At 37.6% G+C, this 25,836-nt stretch overlaps 2 protein-coding genes across 15 annotated transcripts in view; one reads left to right on the top strand and one right to left on the bottom strand.

Annotated features, from left to right (window-relative positions):
* LOC127808966 (protein CHROMATIN REMODELING 4) overlaps positions 1 to 19,800 on the top strand; it is a 32,357-nt gene extending 12,557 nt beyond the window's left edge. For 11 of the 12 annotated variants that reach the window (XM_052347723.1, XM_052347725.1, XM_052347727.1 and 8 more), the window contains 7 exons: positions 4,413 to 4,520; positions 4,687 to 7,461; positions 9,959 to 10,116; positions 11,683 to 11,797; positions 14,894 to 14,979; positions 16,657 to 17,320; positions 17,477 to 19,800. In XM_052347723.1, coding sequence (XP_052203683.1) covers positions 4,413 to 4,520; positions 4,687 to 7,461; positions 9,959 to 10,116; positions 11,683 to 11,797; positions 14,894 to 14,979; positions 16,657 to 17,320; positions 17,477 to 19,531 — 5,961 coding nt within the window. In that variant the 3' untranslated portion in view covers positions 19,532 to 19,800. The remainder of the gene's footprint in view (positions 1 to 4,412; positions 4,521 to 4,686; positions 7,462 to 9,958; positions 10,117 to 11,682; positions 11,798 to 14,893; positions 14,980 to 16,656; positions 17,321 to 17,476) is intronic. The other variant, XM_052347728.1, reaches the window with a different exon arrangement.
* A 2,540-nt stretch (positions 19,801 to 22,340) lies between these two features.
* Positions 22,341 to 24,618, bottom strand: LOC127808846 (probable transcription factor At4g00390). 3 transcript variants are annotated; one of them, XM_052347510.1, is made up of 3 exons: positions 24,463 to 24,583; positions 23,963 to 24,077; positions 22,341 to 23,859 (listed from the first exon to the last, which is right to left on the bottom strand). In XM_052347510.1, the coding sequence occupies exon 3, from the start codon at positions 23,855 to 23,857 to the stop codon at positions 22,685 to 22,687; it is 1,173 nt and encodes a 390-aa protein (XP_052203470.1). In that variant the 5' UTR covers positions 23,858 to 23,859; positions 23,963 to 24,077; positions 24,463 to 24,583; the 3' UTR covers positions 22,341 to 22,684. The 3 variants fall into 3 exon arrangements, with proteins under 3 accessions (XP_052203470.1, XP_052203468.1, XP_052203469.1); XM_052347508.1 differs by lacking the exon at positions 23,963 to 24,077 and having other exon boundaries at positions 22,341 to 23,862; positions 24,463 to 24,618; XM_052347509.1 differs by lacking the exon at positions 23,963 to 24,077 and having other exon boundaries at positions 24,463 to 24,598.
* Positions 24,619 to 25,836: the final 1,218 nt, after the last annotated feature.

Raw genomic sequence — 25,836 nt, 5'->3', positions numbered from 1 at the left:
ATGCATTGGATATCTTGGAGGAGACTGGCTTGCTTGATTCTGGGCCTATAGATACTCCTTTGGATCCTAATGTGATGCTACTTCCTGGTTAGGGAGAGCTTAGATCATATCCTGGGAGTTATAGGCGATTGGTGGGGAAGTTTAATTACCTCACTGTTGTTTGCCTCTTTTGTTGTTAGTGTGGTTAGCCAGTTTTTAGATACACCATGTGAAGCAAGCTTATCCCCCCCCAACCCCCCCCCCCAAAAAAAAGGAAGGACCTTAGTGCTAGTGCTTCACATTTTTTCTATTCCATCCCTTTCCATTTTGAGTAGGCGGCAAATACTAATATAATAAGTGTAATAGTCATCACCTAACTAGGACACTAGACCACTCGTGCCCACCCATTTTGTCTCACCCTAAATGGAATGGCTCTCTTAGTTACGTTGCTTGCAACCCAAGAAGTTGGCTTTGCCAACACAACATACATTAGGGTCGTCCCCTTCATTCTATGCTAACCCAAGCCCAGGTTGGCTTTTTGGGAAGCCCGTTCCCACTACGCTCATGGCCTGTCAGCGGTAGTGGGAATTCTCTTGTTCCCTGGTTAAAGACTTGGTTGGATGCAGGATCTACTCCACAAGAAGCGATACAAACATAGATGACATCATCACAACCTCTCTTCTCGTACCGCTAGGGATGCTTAACCCCACTTTGCCAATTGGTGTTTACATAGTCATTGGCATGCCTTAGTTTGCATTTTGAGATATATTAAGAGCTCTCCTAGTAGAGGTTTGTTATTTGAGAATCGTGGTTACAAGCAAATAAGTGGATATACGGATGCAAACTGAAGGTAGTCCTTAAGATAGATGCTCTACTTCAGGTTATTGTATTCTGGTTGGAGGTAATTTGGTTTCATGGAAGAGCAATAAACAAATGTTGTGGCAAGATCTAGTGCAGAAGTGGAGTATTGGACTATGGCTCTAGATACATATTAGCTTATCTGGCTTAAGCAACTCCTCATGGAGTTGAGATTTGGAAATTCAGGACAAATGCAACTTATATGTAATAATCAGACAACTCTTCATCTTGCGTCCAATACAGTTTTTCATAAGTGGACTACACCCATTGAGATAGACTGCCATTTTGTGAGGGAGAAGCTGATTTCTGGAAAACTTAATGCTTCTTTGTTAGTTCTAATGATCGGTTGGTTGATTTGCTTATTAAGGCGCTTTGAGGTCCGAGGATTGACTATATATGTACCTTGGTGCATCTGATATGTTTGTGCCTCCTTGAGGAGGGGGAGTGTTAAGAATAGTAGTTTATAGGTGTTGTACTTCAGTGTAATATAGTGCTGATATGTACTTAAACCTAGAATTATTTGGAACTCTTCCATGCATATAACTCAAAATAATAGAATACTGATTCGGTTTTTCCTCATTCCTAGTTCTTTCTCTTGACTTCTCTCTCTCTCTCAAATTTCTTCGTAAGGATTTGATAACTGTAATGTTTTTTTGAGAGACGTGCATCACAAATGATGGGCGCATAGTGAGGAGGCCTTGACTGGAAAGGACATTCAAGAATACTTCAATGACTTAAAAACAGTAAGCATTCTTAGCAACAATTCATAGTAGGTCTCTTTTGTTTTTGATATTGGCTACTAATCTATTGATCATGGGATTCAGATGTTTAGTACTGAAACATAGGAGGAATGTAGGAGTATTCATTGTTGTTAGTGATCCTTGATGAGTATTTAGGAATTTGATGAACACTGTTGCATAAGTTACTTTCTGCTGACAAATGAGTTAAATCCGTCTTGACAGCCTTTTCTGCTTCCCACTCATGGTAGAGTATTTGAGCAAGTCATGAGTAACCATGATCATTTGAAAGCAAAATGAGTAACTACCAAATATTAGGGCATCCTGTCATGTACTGGGACCACTTTCCTCAATGTTTTAACTGCATCTTGTTTAGGGCAGGCCAAGATTGTTAATTGTTACTAACTGGAAGTTGGATTATTTACCATGTCAGAGGTAAGTGGTTATGGACTAATTTACTGTCTTGAATAGTTCAAGTATAGAAGCTTCCAGGAGGTTCAAAAATATTGTACACTTTTGACAGCTATAGTTTAAACTTATTATCTCCAAAGACTCGATTGTTTCTTATTTATATGATTGTGTAGAGAAGGGCACCTCCCAAGCTTCGGGGTCACACGTTTCCTTTTCTGTTTCTTTTCTTTTTTTATACTTCTTTTTTGGGGTTAGGAGGCAGAGAGCATTCCAGGCGTATGGAAGTCAAGAGAAGCTCACTTGCCTAGCTAATGAAGATTAGTAGGTAGAGAATATGACTATAGTGTGAAGGTAGTTTTTTATTGCTGACAATTGCTACAGATACAGTTGTTAAATGATAGAAGATTTGAAATTTCAAAACTTTGAAATAAGTGGCTCTAATGCCAGTCTAACTGCCCTCTTGATAGTACTTTTTTTCCCCCTAAATTCATTTACTTGTTTATTGATATTGCAGTAGGGATGGCATGCCCGCACTAGTAATACCTTACCATTAAAAGAATAAATTGTTTTAGCAAAAATGAAAGAAAGAAATTATTGTAAATCTAAAGGAAATAAAAGGGTAAACACATATGATCTTGTTGTACTTTTGTGCCATGGGTTATAGATATTGGGTTTTAGTGACATTTATAGTATTTTCATTTTTATATCTCAAAAAAGGGGAAATATATCTTCTCTTATTGTATTACTGCTATAATATATTGAATCTGGTTGGAATCCTAACTAGTAACTATCCACTTATAAGAGGATTGTCTTTCTTGAATTCTAAGTCAAGCCATAGAAAACATCGCTTTCAATTGGATATTATCTGCAACATGGCTAGAGGGTGGCCGTAGACAACATTGCCTTTGGTTAGATATTAGTAGCAACACAGCTTGAGGTTTGATTGGGGATCAAAATGGCTTGTGATTTTGATTTTATCTTGTAATTCTTAGTTCTTGCATTTCACAGATATATGTTCTTGAATTTTTGTATTCTTATTCCTCGTATCTCTGTATTTCTTAATCAAAATTTTTCCCTGAAATTTCTGCTTCTTCTCTTATGTAGTAATCCGTGCTATGTGTTTCACTGGACTCAAATTCATGGCTTCCTCATAAATTATGGCAAGACTGCTGTGGCCTGTTTGGTATAGGGATAGAATTTGGGCAATCGAGTGTGTGGTCAATACGATATTCTGGACAAAAGGATTTATGGGATTAGCTAATACCGGGATTATTTTATCCCAAAGGGGTGGGACAAAGTTCCCCCCCCCCCGGGCCACCGATATAATTTAAGTCAGGCGTGGGGATTAGCTTGCAATTTTTGTTGTGGACAAATTTACCCCTTCATATATAAATGGATGCCCTTGTCTCTCTCTTCATTTATTACATCTCTCATCCTTTCTCATCATCTCTCTTTGCTACCCTTTCACCACCGCCACCGCCTCTACCATCACCAACCACCGCCACCGCCTCTACCATCACCAACCACCGCCACCATTTCTGCCATCACCAGCGACCGCCACTGCCACCATCTCTTCCTCTCTGTGGTGATCTAACCAGCGGTGCTGACAGCCTTATTCATCGATGTTTGCCACCGCCATCGACAACTACCGCTCCTCTCTTCTCTGTTACTGCAACCGAAAGACACTGGCTACTGTCCCACACCTCTCCGTCGCTATTCCCCTCCTCTGCCACCACTGGCTTTTCATATTCTGCATCCCTTCACCGCATCGCCTCGTTTAGCTGTTACTGTTGCCAATCTCTCCCTTTCATCTTTGGTTTTTCCAGAATCCGGATCTTCCTTTGATCTTCAATTTCCCCAATCTCCCTATCGTTTTTGATTTTTCCAGATCTGGGCAAATAGGTAAGCGTACTTCATCTTCGATTTTTCCAGATCATTATTGAATTTGGCAAATTGGTATGCTAGGTGTTGACAGGTGCAGTATATGGTAAATTAAGAATTAATTGTAGGCAATACCCTGTTCACAATTTCACATACCAAACATGTTATAGTTATAACCTCAGATGATGCCTCATTTACCAAACGTGGGGCAGTTTTATTTAATATCCCTAACTTTATCCCATCACCATTCAATCCATATACTAAACAGGCCGCTAGAATTCGAGCACTTTTTTCCTCATCTGAGATATATATATATTTCTGGTTGTGTTGTCATGCCATTTTGAATCTGTTCAACTACCATGTTTACATCTTAACTTGCTTCCATGCTTAACTGGTAATTTTGTCAATCAGTTATTTTTTTCTTTTTGATATTTTGATGTCACTGATCTAATTGAGATCTGTTATTATCTTTATAGCATACACCTGTTACTGTTCTGTTATTTTTAGTTTAGATTATTATTATTACTATTTTTTTCAATAATGCAGTACATTGGTGAGGAAGTAGGAGACATACCACTTCAATTGCAAGAAGCAGGAAAGGCTGCAGATGGAACAGTGACATGTAAAGGCCATGTTCCTGGTAATCTTCCACAGGTAAAAATTGAAATTTTAAAGTTAGATGTTAAGTATAATTGTACTGTGTTATTATGTAGAAGGCCTTTTTTTTTTGTTGCCATTTATTTATTTCTGTAGGTTTATCTTGAGAGAACAAAATGGGCATCCTTCTTTTTATCTTACTTCATATTCATTTATATTACAGGTTGACCGGGTCCTGGGGTGCCGTGTGCTAGGTGATAACAAGGACTCCTGTCCAACATCGATGATGGTTACAGGTGACTTGCCTTTGGAGAATTTGTCACTTATGGACAACCAAAGTAGACTTGCAGAGGAAAATCCCAAAAGTGATAAGGCTGGAGATGGGGTCACTGTTGAAAAGCTCACCGAGGGCTGTCAGAATGTCATGAGCCAGTGTGATGGTGAAAAAAGCTTAAAAAATGATACCAGAGTAGCAAAGTTACATGTATACAGAAGATTGGTGACAAAAGAATGCAGAGAAGGGAAGGCCATGGATTCAGCAAGGAGACAGATGAATGGTTCCAGTTCTACAGGCGTAGATAATAAAAGTGAAGACGGCTCAACTGTGAATGCAGATGCCATGGAGAAAACAACTGAGAATATTTCCACTGGAGAGGAAACTAATGTTTGTTTAAGAGATCACGGTGACAATGAGGTTTCAAAAATTTGTCAAGAGCCTGTTTCCCATGAAATCAAAGATACTGAGGAGGCAAATATAGAAATGAGAACAAACAGCAATGCCGACATCACAAAACAGACATCTAGTTTGGTTGAATTGGCAACCTCTGATAGAGCAACAGTTTCACATGAATTTTTAGTCAAGTGGGCCGGAAAATCTCACATACACAACAGTTGGGTACCTGAATTGCAGCTGAAAGTTCTTGCAAAGAGAAAACTAGATAATTACAAGGCAAAATATGGGACAGCAGCAATAAATATCTGCGAGGAACGATGGAAGCAGCCTCAGCGGGTGATTGCTCTTCGTACCTCTGAAGATGGTGTAGCTGAAGCTTTAGTAAAGTGGACTGGTCTTGCTTATGATGACTGCACTTGGGAAAGAATAGATGAACCTGTAATTGAGAAAATGTCTCATCTGATTGATTTATTTAATTGGTTTGAGCACCAGACATTGGAAAAAGATGCTATGAAGAATGAGAAGCTGAGAGGAAAGGGTGATTGTCAATTTAGTGAGATAGTGACTCTTACTGAGCAACCTAAGGAGCTGGAAGGAGGTGTACTGTTTCCGCATCAGCTAGAAGCGCTGAATTGGTTGCGGAAGTGCTGGCATAAATCCAAAAATGTTATTCTTGCTGATGAGATGGGTCTTGGGAAGACAGTATCAGCCTGCGCTTTTATATCATCATTGTATTTTGAGTTCAAAGCTACATTACCTTGTCTAGTTTTGGTCCCTCTTTCTACAATGCCTAACTGGATGGCTGAGTTTGCATCATGGGCTCCTAAACTTAATGTTGTGGAGTATCATGGGTGTGCAAAAGCAAGAGCGATAATTCGCCAGCATGAATGGCACGCTGTTGATCCAAGTGGGTTGAACAAGAAAACAGTCTCTTATAAATTCAATGTCCTTTTAACTACTTATGAAATGATTCTCGCTGATTCCTCTCATCTACGAGTAGTTCCTTGGGAAGTTCTTATTGTTGATGAAGGACACAGGCTGAAGAATGCAGGCAGTAAGCTTTTCAGTTTGCTCAATACATTTTCTTTCCAGCACCGTGTATTGTTGACTGGTACTCCTCTACAAAACAACATAGGCGAGTTGTATAACTTGCTAAATTTCTTGCAACCTGCTTCATTTCCTTCTCTATCATCATTCGAGGAGAAGTTCAATGATCTTTCCACTGCCGAAAAAGTGGAGGAGCTGAAGAAACTTGTTGCTCCACATATGCTTCGCAGGCTTAAAAAAGATGCAATGCAGAATATACCCCCCAAGACTGAACGTATGGTCCCTGTCGAGTTGTCATCTATTCAAGCTGAATATTACCGTGCAATGCTAACTAAGAACTATCAGATTCTACGAAACATAGGTAAAGGAGTTGCCCAGCAGTCAATGCTGAACATTGTTATGCAGTTAAGAAAGGTTTGCAACCATCCGTATCTTATACCAGGTACTGAACCTGATTCTGGGTCAGTAGAGTTCCTTCATGAGATGCGGATAAAAGCCTCTGCAAAGCTGACTGTGCTGCATTCAATGCTTAAGCTGTTACATAGAGATGGTCATAGAGTCCTCCTATTTTCACAGATGACAAAACTTCTTGATATCCTTGAAGACTATTTGACCATTGAATATGGGCCCAAAACATTTGAGAGAGTGGATGGCTCTGTTTCCGTGTCTGATCGTCAAGCAGCAATTGCACGTTTTAACCAAGACAAAAGTAAATTTGTCTTCCTCTTATCAACACGCTCATGTGGTTTGGGGATCAATTTAGCAACGGCTGATACTGTCATCATATACGATTCTGATTTCAACCCACATGCAGATATCCAAGCAATGAACCGGGCACATCGAATTGGTCAATCAAATAGACTTTTGGTGTACCGGCTTGTTGTTCGTGCTAGTGTTGAGGAACGCATCTTGCAGCTGGCAAAGAAGAAGCTGATGCTTGATCAGCTTTTTGTGAACAAGTCTGGATCACAAAAGGAGGTGGAAGATATCCTGCGATGGGGAACTGAAGAGCTTTTCAATGATTCTTCAGGTGTTGGTGCAAAAGATGGTGAAAACAATAACAGGAGGGATGAAGCAGCTGTAGATATACAATACAAGCATAAGAGGAGAGGTGGTGGTCTGGGGGATATGTACAAAGATAAATGTACAGATGGCAGTGGCAAAATTGTTTGGGATGAAAGTGCAATCTTGAAGTTGCTTGACCGTTCAAATCTTCAGTTTGGCTCACCTGATAATCCTGAAGGAGATTTAGAGAATGATATGCTTGGCTCAGTAAAGGTAAATTACTGCACTTTATCTTATCTATTTTTCTGTTCTTCAAAACGGAGATTTGATGTGCTTGCCTTAAATTACTCATTTTGATGAAAATGGATAGCAAATGCATTCTCATTTTGCCAGGATTTTCTAATGAATTGAAGCATTTGAACTTTATTTGGGTAGTTTTGGATGAAACAGATGCTTAGGCCTGCTATTTTGGAGGATATCTTAGCTGAACCAATATGCATATATCAACTGTTTTCTTTTTTATTCTTTCCCTTCCTAAATTATGTATTTTTGTGTTTCTGATGTCAAAGTTATTGGGTCCCAATTGGTCAATTTGTAAGTTCAAATAACACATTAAGGAACATTTCTTATGTAAATATTCAGGATCTCTGTCTCATTGCAATTTGAGGTCTTCTTATCTGAAAGGCCATGTTCTCTTTTAGGAGTCTTCATTTGCCTAGTTTGCTTACAATTTGATAACACTAGGAGAAAAATGGAACTTGATTCTGAGTGCAATTGCAAGGAAGTTAGATGATTTCCTGATATCTTTTATTCTTTTCTTTTCCAGTTCATATCCCTGAATGAGGAAGTAGTGGAACCATGAAAAATGGCTGAAATTACCCCCCCCCCCCCCCCCCCCCAAAAAAAAAAAAAAAAAAAGAAGAAAGGGGATGATGAGATCTGATGCAAATTCTTGAAATCAACCCTTCGGGTTTGATCAACTGATAAATAGATTCCTTTTCACAATTGCAATCAGACCATAGATCCCTATCTGCTCTCTCTTCCAACCCCCCTTTTTTCCTTTTTGTTTTTCATTCCTCTTTTTCATCATTTTCTTCTTTTACTTTTTTCCCCTGGTTTATACATGATTCCCAAGTATACTAGATGTTTCCTAGTGTTCTTCCATTTTATTGTTAGTGAGATAGCTTGCTAAATGGTCACTTGCTTGCTTGCATTGCCTAGGAAGGTTGCTTCGCTCCTGACTTTCTGCTCTTAGTTAAAAATTATTCATCCTCTGTTCTCTTATTCTTTTGGTTCTGTTATGCATTTAGTTTTGTTCTTGTTTTTGGGTTGTGTTTGAAAGTAATATTTGTTGAATGATTATTAGCATTTTGCTTTTGTCCTTTTTTTTTTGGCTGCCATGACCAGGTTGCTTTAGTAAAAAAGTTGTTTTAGTGGTTTTCTATTCTTAGTTTTATAAGGTTGATATTTTTTTAAGGGCTTGGACCACTTGGTACTCTCATCCATAGTTGTGATTTCCAGACTGTATTAGCTGGCACATATTATATGAGATGAATAATAGTATAAAATTAAGCATATTACATATCGGCTTGCAAAGTTTGTATCAGTTTGTGGGCCATACAAACCAACAGAAATCCATTTTCAGGCCCGTCATTGGATATTTATGATTTCTTATCAAATTTTCTATTTTTATTAAAAGTTGGATTTATAGCATGTCAATTAAAAATTTGACTCCCTTGCAAAAGTATTTTATATTATCATCCCTTTATATATATATATATGTAGAGTCCTGCTACTTGTACATCACTTTTGTACATCTTGGGCTACATAAAGGGGTATTATGACTAAAATACCCCTCGCCTCCACGCGCCTCATGAGTGACTTTTTTTATCATTGGTACATCTTTGTGTAGCCCAAGGTGTACACAAAGGTGTACCAATAATATTTTTCATATATGTATGCTTATTTTTTGACATAAAATTAACCTTTTTAAATTTATTTAATTGTTAGAAATATAATTGTTTTACCATTCTTAGAAGTGAACCAAAATTTCACAAAGTCTCTTACATCACATGTTTAAGTCAATAAGATTAATTAATAAATAACAAAGAGGAATATTTAAAAGATATTATTTGTATTTTGTATTTGTATAGTTAATTATATAAACTTTAAATTGTTTTATCTATATATTTGATAATGCAATTCTATTATTGTGAAATAACTTAAATCAATATTAAAAATAGGTGATATTATATTAAATGGGTTAAATTTTATGAATACAATCATACATCTTTCAAAAATATAGTGGATATAGCAACAAATCCTAAATGGTGCACTGAAATATACCATCATGGGTACATTCCATACCTATAAGAAAAACATTATGCTGTCTGATTTAGGATTGAAAGCTATGCTGTCAAGTATACAACTTCATGGACTATCAAGAAAATCTAATATGCAGGATTTATGATACCCCATTCATATATTGTACCTGGGGATTATTCCCTTCTGCCTCAAAATTGTTCTTGGTGCACATTGATTGTTATTTTCATTTCTCACAATTCTTGGGTAAAATATTAGCTCTTTGTATCCCATGCCATTTTTTGTATCGTCCAGGTAGCTCAATGTCAGTTATGTCATGCTCTCCTTTATATTTGTGACTGTACTGCAGTGCCAAAGTTTGAATTCTGTGGATTGCTACATAATCATAGGACAGAATATTAACTATATTTTCCTATATTGATGTTTCCACATTTGCCTTTTCAAGCAGTCCTTGGAATGGAATGATGAACCATTGGAAGAACATGGGGGATTGGAATCACCTCCCATCCTCGCTGATGATCCCTGTGAACAAAATCCCAAAAAGAAAGAAGATACTCCGGTTAACAGTACAGAAGAAAATGAATGGGACAGACTTTTGCGAGTGAGGTAAGTGCTAATGTTCTCTTCAGTGCATTATGTAATCACCATCTTTCTTTGAGAGATTTTCATATGGTTTCTGATGTTCTTAATTAACTCCTGCTAAGATCAGTTGATTGTCAATTCCTTTCTGGATATTTTTTGTCAATTGTTATACTAAACTAGAGGAGGTAATTGTATATGATTTATGTAGAGATCCCCATATGCCTAATCAAATTGATCGGTGTGACCTGACCTAATTATATACTCTTAGTGAGCTATAATATAAAGCAAATAAAGATTGGATTCTTTTCCTTACTTTTCTTTAAATTAGGTTTCCAACATGCATGAGTTGGTTGCCTTTAGTTGTAGAAAGACCATGGGGGCTGAACATCATCAGGACACCCTCATAGGCTGGTTGTTCATGTGGCTGTTAGTTTTAAGGTGTCTGAATTTTCTATAGAATGGGGCTTGCACACGACAGTGTTATTGTTTCTCTACTTATTTGTATAAGCACATTGATAGTATGCTAGTAAGAAATTACTCTTCTTTTTCCAAATGTCAGGAGAATTAGGAGAAGCCCTAAGATCTATTTTAGAAAAGTCTAGTCACAATCAAGTTGGCAAATGCACTGTTTTTATATTCTATCAGTTCTCTCTGTTTTTTTTTCTAAATTTATTTTTGGTCTCTTTTAAAACTTGTAAAGTAGTTCTAATTTCTTAATAGATGTATATATGATCCCATTATGGAGACATGAATAACCTTCAAGTGTCAAAAAAGTGTTTCTGAGAACATAAACATACTAGTAAACTAAAGAATATTAGGACGATTTTGACAAGTGTATGTGTATATATATATGAAAATTCCCTATAAGTATTGGTATTTGGCATGGTGTTCAACATGGCAGGTTATGTTGCAATCTCACTCCCAAATCATGGAGGAGCATACAAGTACTAGACTGCCCCAGTTCTAAGATAAATTGAGGACCAGAGTTAAAAATTTCAAATGATCAATTTCTCAAAATAAGCAAAATGTCTCAGATCCAAAACCATACTAGATTGCCCCAAAGTTTTGCATGACAAATTCTTAATTCTATTCTTGTTTGAGTTCTCAACCTTACCCTAGTTGCCTGAAAAGCCTGATGTGAGCTAATGACTCTTTGAGATACTTCACACCTTCCACAATAAATCAAATAGTTCAATAAATTAATAAATCTAAAATCTAGTGATTCTGATCATGCCACAAGTCATGATAACAAAACAATAGTTCAAGCACAACTTTCAAGATGGTGAAAAATGTCAAATTAAGTGAACACATTACTAGAGGTCTGATTCTATTCTCACTGTAGCGTGCTCATGTACATAAAGTAATCATATAAATATTTGCAAAAATCCACTTAATTGGTAACCAAAAGCAGCTTTTTTGTAAATGTGTTTAAGTTTTTGAAACAATGGATGCTTGTATGCATTATGTAAGCATAAAATTTTCTCGGTTTACAATGCACATTTTTTTACTCGTTTGGAGGGAACTCAAATTCAGTAAAGTGAACTGTGACGTGTTTCTTTTACATTATTTCATTATTTATTGATACTGTAGGTGGGAAAAATATCAGAATGAAGAAGAAGCAGCTCTTGGTAGAGGAAAACGCCAGAGAAAAGCTGTTTCTTATAGGGAAGCATATGCTCCACACACTAGTGAAGCATTAAGTGAGGTACTGCTATTCTTCAATCTATCCTTGTAATATATGTCCATCGGAAAAGAATCTCTATCTATGTAATATAGCCTTGAAAATTTGTGATCCCTATTTTCTGTTATCCAGGATATGCAGATGTGTGTGTGCATTAGAAGAATTGAATCTTTTTATTAAAGAAGCTTTTGGCATTAATATGTGATTTCTTTAATTTCTTCCAGAGATAGGACAGGATAGCTTTCTTTAATTAAATTGCTTACAAATAATTTTCTTTTGATAAGTGAAAATATTGATGTACCATAAGAGCTTCAAGGTGATGCCATCTGCTTACAATAGCAAGGAGAACAAAGAATAAAAGTATCCCTACACACCTTCATGACCTACATGAGAACCCAACCCTCCCAAAGCAGAGAGCATCATTCATTAGGGATGCTTTACCTTTGCCTTACTAAGAGGCCATTTCTAGAACTCGAACCCATGATCTTCCATTCACATGAAGTCCAAAAGTTAAGGGTAAGTTCCACCCACACCCTTTTGTTTTGGGTTCATTTTCATGGACACCCCATGTGGTTTAAATTTAGCATTTAGGTCCGTGTGTGTGTGTGTCTTAAACAACCCGTTTCTTTAGTTTAGAGTTTAACACCGTTAACAAACTTATCAAATGATGTTTATAATAAGTTTCAAATATTAAATTAAGCCACGTGGGGACTCTGTAAAACTAAACCTAAACCACTGGGGTTCTCTATAAAACTAAGCCTGAACCATAGGGCATATATGTGGAATTTACCCAATTCTTTTTCAACACCGTTGGTAGCTTGACCTAATGGACGGGGTGGTTTACCAACCAAAAAAAAAAAAACCCGCAAGGACCTCAAATGCTAAATTCAAACCATAGGTTTACCCTAAAATTAGCTAAGGTTAGAGAGAACCTAGTCCAGTGATCCATGAAAGATATGTGAAGAAAAGGCCCTTTAACTTGTGCAGTAGTTAGTAGTTGCTCAAACTGGGGAAATACCTTCCTTTTTTTGTTAGGTATTCTGTATTCAATGATTTTTATACGAACCCTGGACTTGGAAGAATCCTATATTTTGCTGAGGAATGTGCAACACTCATCCAAATCTAATTGTTAGATGTCCAAAGTAGCACCTTCGGCCAATGCAAAAATCCATTCATTTATTGATTTTCATCATCCCAAGATGACTTCCATGTTATACCCTCTTTGTTATGTAAGAATTCTAGGAAGAGCAGTCCAATGTGAATTTCCAGGATTATTCCAAAGACCTTCAAAGACACTGATTCCTTTGTCTTTAGCCTTTGTTTCTTTCCACCATCACTATTTCAGTTGTCTTTTAGAGGAAATTTGTTTCCAAAGGAACCAGCATGAGCAGATTCAATAACAGAGTGAGGAGCAGGAGATTCTAGGTTCAAAACTCTTTATGCTTTGCTGGTCATAGAATATCCAACAACTACACAACTAGTATAATGAGGTCTCATCTTTGGTTTTGGCACAATTGGTGTAATAACACGTGCAAGATAGCTTCTTTCCTTTCCCAATTTAATATGGAGGGAAAGAGGCCTGCATAGAAGAAGTAACTAGTACTGCCCAAAGAGTTGTATGTTTTTGTTTGTGAATTAGAATTCGAACATGGGAATAACAGAATCTGGAGCAGTACATGTATTTCGAGCTATAAGGCCGTGTCAAGTTCGTGAAATCTTAAACATTATGGGAATCCAGCTAGAAAATTTTGGCAGCAGCATATTAACTTGAAATGTGCAACCACACACTGACTTCTTAGGTTCCCAAGTTTAGCTATCCAAATAAATAAATATTATAAAATATAAAAATTGATAAATAAGTGGGATAAAGGCTGGATATGTTGTTGTTTATAAAAATTGATAAATAAACCCCTACAAGAAGATAAAGTCCCACATTGGCTGCTATGATGCTTTGCCTTAGCCAAAACATTTGTGGTTACTTTTGTGATTTTATATGAAAATAGAAAAGGGCTTCTCAAAGGAAGACATTTTTTTTAGCTGCATGTTTGTATTTTAGGTGATATTCTGCAAATCCTTCTCTTTGAAGGAGAGGGCATAAGGGCCTCAGGGAATTTCTGGTTCATGAAAATCTGATTGGCCACATCCAAACAGTGTCCAATATAACTTTTCATTATGTTTGAGCATGGAAGGAGAACTTATCTTAGGAAGATTCCATTATGACTCATTGTTTTTACAGGTTTATGTAATATTATATTCTATTCTGAAACGCCTTTGATGCTAGGAGGCTTGGACTTTGAGATAAATGAAGGGGTAAATTAGATTGTTAGTCCTTGAACTTTGCACTTCATAACAAACTGTGATTTTTGTTAAGACATAGTCCTTCTCTTGATTTCTTGTCAAATTCTATTAACGAAAATTGACGTAGCATAAACTAATATAAACCCTAAAATTACTTTTTCACGGGTTTTAGGTTAATTTTAGCATCAAGTAATTTTGATGTTTATATTAATATGCCACGTCAACTTTTGATAACAAAATTTGATAAAAAAAAAAATCAAAAAATGGACTAAATTTTTACAAAAATCAAAGTTTTGTGGTTGTGGTGACAAAAATTATTTCTATAGTGACCAATTTGTTGTGAACAAAGTTCAGGGATGAGCAATGTAATTTGCCCATAAATGAAGTCATAAAATTCGATTTTATGTCATGCCTCTACTGCCAAGGAAGAATGGGAGGTAGCCATTGCCCATTGATTTAATGCATTTGCCAAAACTGTGAATGATCAAATAGAAAACATGTGATGTACTATACCTAAGTATTGAATGTATGTGCTCATGCATTCGTTCCTAAAGTTACTGCATGTTTTAGTCCTGTTTCTTAAATAGTATATGCTTTGTCAAATGTTCTTTGTTATATATTGCTCCGTGTTTATTTATGTCTCTTCAAACTCCTCTTATGGAGCATAGGAGTTCAGTTTTTTGTTACTCTGTTTCTTTGAATATACATGCGGTGCCTCTAAATTAAGTTTGTGAATTTTGAAGTTAAAGGAACTTCACTTCTTGCATCTATTGCAAACTGCACCTGGCTTAGCCTTGCTGTGTAATTTTATTTTCTTTAAAGCAGAGTGGTCCTGAAGAGGAGCCAGAACCTGAACCAGAGCCACAAAGAGAGTACACAGCAGCAGGAAGAGCTCTAAAGGCAAAATTGTAAATTCTCATTTCTTAACATGCATATCTCTATCCCACTTTGCTTTGGTTAAGATTCTGGCAAATGAGTGATTTGAGATTATTTGAACTTAATATGGATATGAATTATGGATATGGCAATTAAATGAGAGTCCAGGCCTCCAACATCTGACATTTGGTTGGCCTTTAACATGGTCTGGCTTAAACCATATATTGACTTGATATCCTAAAAACATAAGACTGAAATGTTAGGACATGCCATTATTCTATCTTAAATTATGCACCTCATAAGAATAATAATGAAATGAACTATCCAAGTTGCTGTATCTAAATGGAAAATTGTATGATAGAGCTCTAAGAATACTGACAGGCATCAGACAGAGAACAATAAGACACGAACATGTTGGTACAAGAATTCTAAAATATTTTAGACATCATATGTCAAGGACATGACTAGAAATGGTTATATGTATTCTATAGTTATAAAAATTTCCCCACTTGGAGGTATTAAGGCTTGTTGATCGATTGATTGATATAGATAAAGAAATTTACTAAAATTTCATTTGTTACATCAGTTATGCACAAAGAGATATGGACACTTCATTTTGAGTATTGTACTTGTATTCAATACATCAATCAAAGTCATCAGACACGGGTGCATATTCAGAATCTTCCTTGTGCCAAAATAGCGTGTCATAATTCATTGTTATTATTTTTATTTTGGACACAAACTTGACATGGTAAGAACATGACTAAATAAAAAATTTCGAAAATCTTGAACAGTGTCAGCAAAGACATGCTAATTAACAAATTGATGACTTCATGTGTGTGTTTTTGAGAATAACATGAAGAAAGTAACTATATTATACATCTGTATTTGTAACTGCAGATTGTTATGATATTTGTATATAACAAATATTATTGAGGCCTTCTGTCTTAAATCTTTATTTTTTGGCTGGGAGTTGTCGTACCATCTTACTTTTCCTTCTCTTTATATATCACTTCCATTTCCTGTACCCACATAGTATTGACAATCTTTAGTGTCTTATGTAGAGATGTTTTGGGCTCATTTAGTGTGTGTCATTCAGACTGTTAAGAATGTTGGCTCTCACTCATTATTAAGGAAGTCACATTAATCTGGATGCATATGGCTATGTGTTATATTGATAGGGCAGGCTTGAGACTCCCGTTTGTGTGTTTTAATGGGGTTGAACAAAATAAATCGGTCTCAAGAAATTAGATCAATGAAATAACTATATATCTATAATAAGTTTTCAAAGAATAGACCCTAAGAAAGTTATTTGTTCATGCATGTTTAGGGCTCAATGAAATAATCCATTGTCTCTTCTAGTTCTACCTTATCTATATACATAAAAGAATAACAAGAAGAAGCCTTAGTCTAATTGAGTGGAGACTATTACATAATTTTAGTTTGTTAATCATCTCTATCTGTGACAGTATCTTCTATAAGGTCATTATGCCCCATGTATTTCACCAAGTTTTCTTTAGGTTTTCTCTACCATATTTGTGGAAACTTGTTCCATCCATCTACTCTTCTCATGTGTTTGTTACACTTTCTCATATGTCAAACCATTTTAATCACATCTTCCATTACAAGGGAATATTTGGATTTGAGTCTCACTTAAAATGGCTCTTTGAATGTTGCAATTTACTATATATTTTTTGTTGTCTAAATAGTGCCAGGCTTCGGGCTAGACAAAAAGATCGCTTGGCTCAGAGAAATGTAAAGGAAACACCTGCTCCTATTGATGCTGTGCCTGGTCCTGTATCACTTCCTCAAATCTCTTTATTCAATTCCAAGGACAGGGCACAAGTGGTGAAATTAGTTCAACTTGTTGAAGAGAAGCCTCCAATGATTGACTTGGAGGATGACACGTGTGGTCAGGGATTGGAGGGACCTAACAGCAAGACCAACTCTCCCTTGAGACTTGGCAAAATTTCTAAACATAAACTGAGTGGTCATCCAGATCTTCCTGTTAGCTCTCTTAGTCATCGTCCTCCTGATATTTTCCTGCCAAGTGACCAATTACCAGGTCCCAGCTGTACAGACTCCATTCCCAGCAGCAATTTATTACCAGTTCTTGGACTTTGTGCTCCAAATGCTAGTCAACTAGAGTCATCCAAGAGGAATTTCTCAAAATCATACAGCAGGCAAAGCAGGCAAGCAATGAGGCCAGAGTTCCCATTCAATATAGGTCCTAGCTCTGTGACTCCAAATGAGATGGACATTAGGGGTCGTGAGACTGCTTTGGACAAATTTAAACTGCCAGATGCATCAATGGAAGCTTTTCCTCTGTGGCTGAAAAATAGCAACCCTAATAATTGTCTCCCAATTAGCACAGTAATCTCTCTCTCTCTCTCTCTCTCTCTCTCTCTTTATGTGTGTGTCTACATGTATTACGCCCTCCTACATCTGCACATTGCCTGCAATGTGCATTTTGCTTTCAAAACAATTTGCTCCACAGGGATCTCATTATAATTCTTGTTTTATTTGCAGCACCCTCCGGCTATTCCCCCACGAAGGGGTTGTGATCGTATTGAGAATTCAGGATCTAGTTTCTCTGAATTTCAAGAAAAGATGGCCCTGCCTAGATTACCCTTTGATGAAAAGTTCCTACCCAGATTTCCATTTCCAGCCAGAAATTTGCCCCACTCCCACCCTGACTTGATACCTAATCTCTCATTGGGAACACGATTTGAAGATTCAAGCAACCCCATTCAAGAACTTCCCACAATGCCGTTGTTTCCAAATTTGAAGTTCCCACAAGACGCATCAAAGCATGTTCAGCAAGAGAGAGAGTTGGCTCCCATGTTGGGTTTGGGCCAGACAACCCCTGTATATTCAACCTTCCCTGAAAACCACCGGAAGGTTCTTGAAAACATAATGATGAGGGCTGGGTCTGGATCGAGCAGCCTGCCGAAAAAGAAATCAAAATTGGATATCTGGTCTGAAGATGAACTTGATTTCCTCTGGATTGGAGTTAGGAGACATGGACGGGGCAATTGGGATGCCATGCTTCGGGACCCAAAATTAAGATTCTCAAAATTTAAAACTGCAGAAGATTTGTCTGCACGATGGGAGGATGAACAGCTCAAGATCATGGATGGACCAGCTTTTCCAGTGCCAAAGCTTCCCAAGCTCACAAAATCTGGCAAGCCATCCTTGTTTCCATCAATCTCTGATGAAATGATGGCCCGAGCATTACATGGAAGCAGATTTGGTGGGGCCCTGAAATTTCAAAGCCACCTGACAGAAATGAAGTTGGGCTGTGGTGATCTTGCATCAAGCTCAACGCATGCGGAGCCATATGATCAACTTGGATTGCGCAACGATCATTTTGGACTTTCTACGACCTGGGGTGCTGACAAATTCAGGAGTGTCCCTGGAGACTCATCAGCTGGGCCCTCTGACAGACCAGGGACGTCTTCAAATGTGCAGATTGAGCAGCAATTTCTGTCTAATTCATTTCGAACTGGTAGTTTTAGTTCCCTTGGTTTGAATTGCTCAAGCAGTTTTGATATACAGCGGAAGGATGAAATGCAGGCGGTAGGTAAGTTTGGGAAGTTGCCAAGTCTTCTTGATAGATCCCTAAATCTTTTGCGGGATTCCAGTATGGGTATGGGAAGTGAACTTCTTAGTTCAGGATTGCTGCCTGATTTTAAAAAAGTGCCTAATGTTTCTGATTTCAAGGGAAAAGAAGAGGTAGCTGGAAGTAGTTCTTCAAAGAACAAGCTGCCTCATTGGCTTAGGGAAGCAGTAGCGGCTCCCTCAAAACCCCCAGATCCTGAACTACCGCCAACCGTATCGGCAGTGGCACAATCAGTCCGCCTGTTATATGGAGAAGAGAACTCAACTATTCCTCCTTTTGTGATTCCAGGTCCACCGCCTTCCCATCCAAAGGATCCACGGAGAGCTTTGAAGAAGAAGAAAAGGAAGCGGAGGGCGCATATGGTCAGACAATTTCGACCAGATATTGCAGGAACCAGCCATAACCTCCATGGTGGTCTTGACAGTAACAGTGCTCTCTCAATCTCGGTTCCTTTGGCACCGACATTTCCTCCAGTCACAAAACCAGCGATGGGAACTCCCGGACTTACTTTGGTTGAACCTAACCTCAATATGCCTCCTCCCCCAAATCTGAATATGATGAATCCATCATCCTCATCTGTATTTCCAGATCCCCAGATGAAAATGGCCACTGGATTGCACCCCTCTCCTGAGGTGCTTCAAATGGTGGCAACCTGCCCTGCCCCAGGTCCTCCTGGCATGACAAGCTCGAACTTCTTTGAAAGCAAGGTCCCTCTTCCTACTAAATCTGTTGTTCAAGTCGGATTGCCGGGGTCATCGGATGCATATGGGAAACAGAAGGCTAAGCAGAGCTCACCACTGGGGTTTTCGGGTCCAACTTCTGACAAGAAACCCGCGCAGACTGAGAGCGGGGATTCGAGCAAGACCCAGTCAGATCCTACTCGTCCTGAACAGCTCGATGTAGAGGACATATCATCTGAGGGGACTGTCTCAGATCATCATGCAAGTGACCATGAACCATAGCTGCGCTATGGTATTCATTGGTTAAGGGACAAATAAAAAAAAAAAGAAAAAAAGAAAGCATATATTTTCTCCATGTTGGTAAATCTTCTGGTTGCTGCTTATGGACTTGGTTGAAATTTTGTAGTCATGATGCGATTAGACTAGCAAATATAGAAACATTTAAGTGATCTATTGTGTAAAAAAGTAAAAAGTCTTAGTAAGAGAAAATGGAGTATATAGATTGTTCCTTCTGTAATTGCTTGGTTTGCTGTGCCTTGCGAAATTTGTAATTGTCTCATCTTCTCAGTGGTGTGGTGGCTTCTGATTCATATCCGTCTCCCAGATTGGTACTTGAATGGTTTTGTGCACAGAACAGTAGGGTTTGCTGCTCATCAGGTGGAGTCAAGGTAAGTGAAGGTTCCTGCCCCATTGTAGAATGGTGTGGCGAAATAATGGCATCAAGTTGCGGGTAAGGCAAGTTTAGGTTTAGAACTCTAATTGCCTGACCTCAAGATCTCTACTCTCTCTGTTCGAACTCTTCTAAGTATATTTGTTCTGACCGACCGATCGATCGATCGAACGCCACCAGCAAGTCCATTGGGATGACACTGTTCAAACGCCCTTTGATTCCGTTCCAGATTTTAGTAATGATTTTCTGTTTGAAGTTACGACAGATCATATCAAATTTATTTTAACCCAGCTGGTGTGAGCCAGCTGTATTTATTTTAACTCGTTAATCGACCAGCTAGCTGTCGTAGCCTGTAAATATATAAGAGGAGGAACACTGAATAATCATTATTATTATTATTATGCTAGTCGTGTCCACAAACGAAATGTCTTTTAATTGGCTTTGTTACAAGACTTTTATAATTTTCAAAATCCTTAAAAATAGTGCTTTTTTTGGGTAATTATTATACCCCTAAAAACCATTTTGACCAGCTCCCATAATAAATATATGCTTTAAATAAAATAAAATAATCGTTAATTGTTACTATTGTCTTTTTCTACAAGAAAAAAAGAAAGAAAGAAAGAAAGATAATTGCACTCGTATTACCATACCATTCTCTTTGTTTCTTCCAGACTTCATCGCAACTTCTTGCCTTTGCACGGGTGGGGGCGCGTGATTTAGCAATATTAAGGAAACGCTTTTAATTTGCTAAAGAAGACGAAAAATTACCCATTTTCTTATATATATATATATATTTATCTTTTTTTATTCTAGGGAGATTATGCGCCGCGCAGCGAAACAAATTGATTAATGTTCCAGTCTCCCGCCAACACTTCACGCGTTGCTGCAACTTACTAATATTCGTAGTAGGTCTTCGTCGGAGATTGATCTACTTCATCGGAACACAATATCGATGATCGTCCATTGGAACGACTATCTAAGGTATGTATGTCACCTCTCCTCTTCTTATATTTTCTGCTATTATTTATGGAAGACAGATTTGATTTTGTTGATTGAAAACTAATCCGCTTCGGGAGTGATCAAAATCACGCCGATCAGCTTCGCTAGCCGATCATCCATGGCAACCAGAATCCCAAGTATGCCGTCTTCTCCTCTTTTCAGATAGCTTGTGCATGGAGGCTAATTCATAAATCAAAATTTCTGCTTATGATTTTGGTTCTCTCTCTTAATTCCGTTTAATATTAAGATGAATGATTTGCAGTAGAGTAGAATTCAGATTATATATGTATATATACGTATGGAACAATTAGGTTTTGTGTGTGTGTTGGGGAGGGGGGGGCTTGTTCTTTTGCGGAACGTTCGAATAGAGGGACTAGTTCTTCAAGGAAAAAGCCGGTGAAGGGGCTTGGTTGTAGACTGAAAGACTGGTTCACTGCACTCGCAGAACCAAATTCTCCACAATTTCACTTGAAACACTTTTGCAAATAATAACACCTGGCAAATAGATTACTTCTCCAAAATTCCTATAACAATCAACAAAGGAATTGCCCACAGACCCAACACATTTAATTTAAGGTCTATTTCAAATTGAAAAGAATTTTTATTCTTTTCAAGTAGAAAGTAATTTCAAGTTAACAGGCATATACATTCTGAGCATCTAACTAGAAATAATTAAAGTTGAAACTTGAAACGAAACATGAAGAGACCCTTGCTATATAAGAGAAAATAACATCATGATCGTGAAAACTAGTTTAAAAAACGACTATTAGATTATAACCTACCTTTTAGATTGGTCCAAAAGTTGTCCTAATTTGACATCATGGATTAAAATTGGAACCCAGGGTTCTGATTGTGAATAGGTATCGACTCTGGCATACATTAGGATGATTTCATAACTTCCACATTAAAGGTATTGGCTAGCCCAAGACCTGTCAAATTAGTAGCACTCTGGCATACATTAGATATGCTAGCCACATGATATATGTGTTTGTTATAAACTTGCTTTGTAAAAAAGGAATAAAAAGAGACTTATTTTGTGTAGATGCATTAAAAAACGCTTCAAAAAAGTGGGAAAATCTGGTCATCGAGATAGACCAACTAGGGTCTATGAATAATCAGCAACATTTGATTCCACCCGTGATTCTCATCTTCTTACATCTCCACTATGCATGACATCAATAATCTTTAATCAATCAAAGCATCTCGGTTTTTATTCCATACATATAGTGGATAATGCTAAACACAAATAGGATGAAGAGAACAAATAGAACATGATAAAACTGCAATGACAGGCGAAAACAGGACACAACAAAAGATAAGTGCTGCACAGATTTAACCCAGATATAAAGCCTGAATTTAGTAGTAACGATCAGTAAAGAGGACAGGATAGGGGCCCCATGATGTAGAGTTGTAAAACCCTGATAACAAAAATTAAATAACAGGTCTTCTATAGCAGACAGAACAATCCATAGAGGCAAAGACCAATCAAACAAGACGAGACACAACAATTTTATCATTCTAGTAGTCAAGACCAAAATATCAAAAAAACATAATCAACTTCTAAGGTGCTAAATAAAAATTTCATACATGGCAATTAGAGTATACTCACAGGACATATGACGTTTATCTAAGTAGAGATGCTACAAATTCATAGTAAGTTAATTTCTGAGAACTCCTTATGAATAAAAACAACACACACTCACTCTGACACCTGTCTTTTGCATCAATCATTGAAAACCCAAAACATGATTTACCCGAGCAGAACCCTATTGCTCTGATGACTTCATTGCTTCCAATACTACTTTTGTTTGCTCGCGGAGTAAATCCAGCTGCTTCAAATAATGCTCAACTTCATGCACTATAACTTTCTTACTCTTTTCCTCCAATTCTAACTTCTTAGGACCAGTAATCAGCCTCAACCCATTCTTTACCATTTTCTCCTCCAAACTTAACTCATCATTGGTTCTAGACCACGGCTTCATTGCATTTTGCTCACTCTCTGCCTTTGTTCCTTCCTTCACATGATCTGGTGATGCAAGCTCATCAACATTCGCCAAGGCCACAGCAGCTATTTGATCTTTGCTCTTCCTTGCTTTCCCATTAACCTTTGTGCTATCCACTCCTACACCATTAACTGTATCACCCCATATCTTTTTTGACAATTCATAAGATTTTTGCTCATGGGCCTTCGCAAAAGTTCGGTCTTGGCCATTTTTACCTTTGTTTGCATTGTTCTTATACTTCTTTTTCAATCTCCGGATTTTATCCAACAATTGAGTCTTGCTCACATCAACATGCAGCGATTTTTTGATAAAATCATGAAAAGCATTCTGGTCAGCCACCGGGTCAGCCCCTTTCTTTGTCATATACTCAATCATACCATTTAAAATGGCAATCTCATCATCTTCGCTCCACACCCTTTGAAACAACTGTTTTTTTGATTCATCGGGAATCTTCTTTTCTTTGTCATCTTTAACACTTCCATCCACATCTGTCAGTTTCCTTTTCACCCTCTTCAACTCTTGCTTGTTCGTAGTCTCACTGCCCACCTGTCGTTTTGCAGGGGTGGTGCCCAACTTCAACTCTGGACTGCCCAAACTAGGCTTAGACCTGGGCTTTTTGGTTGCCTTAGGTGGCTCTTCCATGGGCCTTGAAGCAGCAGGCTTGATATTTGGGCCCGCTGGGGTAATACTTTTGGACGGAGAATCAAGGTCAGAATCAGATTCGGCCTCAGAGTCATCAGAGGATGAGGATTGGGGATGTGCAGAGATCTGACTGGTCCGTGATTTTGTTTGAGCCAAGGGCTTCTTTGGCGAAGGTGACAACGCCACACCTTCAGATTCAGATTCTTCTTGCTCTTCATTTTCTTCTGATGATTCTTCCTCCTCAGAGGAAGAGTCAGCCTGTGCTTCTGCTTGGGGTCGACGATTCTGTGGCATTTCTGCTGAGAGGGAAAGATTTCCCAAAGAAAGTAAGTCAGTGGCAGCTTGCCCAGTTAAGTTGTATACGACTAGTCTCAAACAGGTACCTCAATTAGTACCTACCTAGAACGAATGCCTGTGAGACAATGACCTTGGAAGTTGTCTTTAAAATTATCAACCAAACAGGTGCACAAATGCAAGTGCAAGGTTGTTTGTTACCATTATGGGAACTACTGTCCTACAAGGCATTTCGTCAAGCACACAAAGACCATTAAGAGGGGGAGGAGGAACGCATGAACGGACTCCACAAACACTTACAAACTTCGGTCTCAAACATAAAAAAGACAGACGCACAGAGAACCGGTTGCAATACAATCAAATGACTAAAGGAGCCACGGGATCGAGAAGATAAACCCTAGAAGTACCAAAATTTACCAGATCCAAACCTATTTTCAAACCAAAAAAATAAAAAGTGGAAAAACAGCAAAAAATTGCAACGGTTTCCCAAATCCGTAAAACGAACAACCAGTCCCCTTAAATCTTTACGTATGCGAGTGTGAGTGACTGTGTGTGTGTGTGTGTGTAAAGACAAAGAGGGAGAGAATCAAAGAGTAAAGATTTACCAGATGCCGATCGGAGAAGGGGGCAGGAAAAGCAGGGGAGAAAGAAAGAAAAGAGGAATTTTAGGGCTTGCAACAGTGAGAGAAAGAGGGGCGTGTCCTGGAATTGGGACTTCTTTCTCGAACTTTTTAAAGGTGTAATAAATAACCAATCTGGTGCCGCAGATATCTCTCACTTGGCTCTCCGCTCCGCTTAACCCACCGTCAGTTTTGTTATTATTATGAGTGGGAATTTAAATTTAATTAAAATTAAGATTTTTTATTTTATCGTGATTTTAAATATGACTATAATTAAAATTTTATCAAATATTTAATTTTAATTAAAATTTATCTCATATACAAAACATATCTTCATGAATTATTTTTTGATTAAGATAAAATTTTATATATATATCTATAAATAATTTTAAATTTATAAATAAATGTCTAATATTTTAAAATTAGTTATTGTTATATTATTTTTTTATAATAATATTTATTTAGTAATATTTTGATATGATATTATCATTTTTATAATATCAATTATTTACTTAGTGATATCTTATTTTTTATGTAAATAATTTTTTTATTTTTAATTTCTTACATAAAATTTTTTATTTATATGTGTGATTGATAGTTTGATTATAATTTATATTCAATTTAAATCAATATTCTCTTAGCCCGTTGTGTTTACAAATTAACGTCCAATTACAAAAATTTTAATTATTAATTAGCTTGAACTATTCCTAGATAAGACGCTTCCATACAATTTTTTAAATTAATTTTGAGAAAAAAATTAAGATATCACGTGCATAAAATATAAAAAATGTTATTTCAACATTTAATTGTAATAGTCACACACACATAAAAATATATAGTTTTTTTCACACCATATTAACCTTTTGGCCAACGTTGCTCACGGCGTTTGTTGTTTACTCGCACGACAGAGAGTGGTGATTGTACCCATCTAGCCCCCAGCAAAGGTGTCGAGGCTTCTCTGACCGATTACAGCTTCAAGAGAACTTGGGTATCTGAGCTCTGGAGCAAAGACGACTCCAAATCGAAGAGATTGAAATCACAGGAGAAAATTCTGTTCTCGTCCACGAAGAATATAGGGTTTTCGGCCAAGGAAGGATTGCAGGGAATGTAGCAATGGTTGAAGATGGGAATCAAAAAGGGTGCTAGCGATTTTGAGCGCTTTTTCGAGGTCGAATAGTCTCAGGCCCCAAGCCTTGGACAAGAGAGCATTGCGCGTGATGTGGAACGAGATGGTAGCGATTGGCATCTCGATGGAAGCGCGGAGGTAGAGCCGAGCAGAGCCAGAAGACTGCCAGTTGGGGAACCCTGGCTCAACAAGCAAGCCAACGAAGAGTACGGCCCTGAGTTTAGGAAGGAATG

Source organism: Diospyros lotus, chromosome 8 (assembly GCF_014633365.1).
Source record: "Diospyros lotus cultivar Yz01 chromosome 8, ASM1463336v1, whole genome shotgun sequence".
Taxonomy (NCBI): Eukaryota; Viridiplantae; Streptophyta; class Magnoliopsida; order Ericales; family Ebenaceae; genus Diospyros; species Diospyros lotus.
Note: the sequence above shows the minus strand (reverse complement) of the source record. Positions and strands in the feature narration are given on the sequence as shown.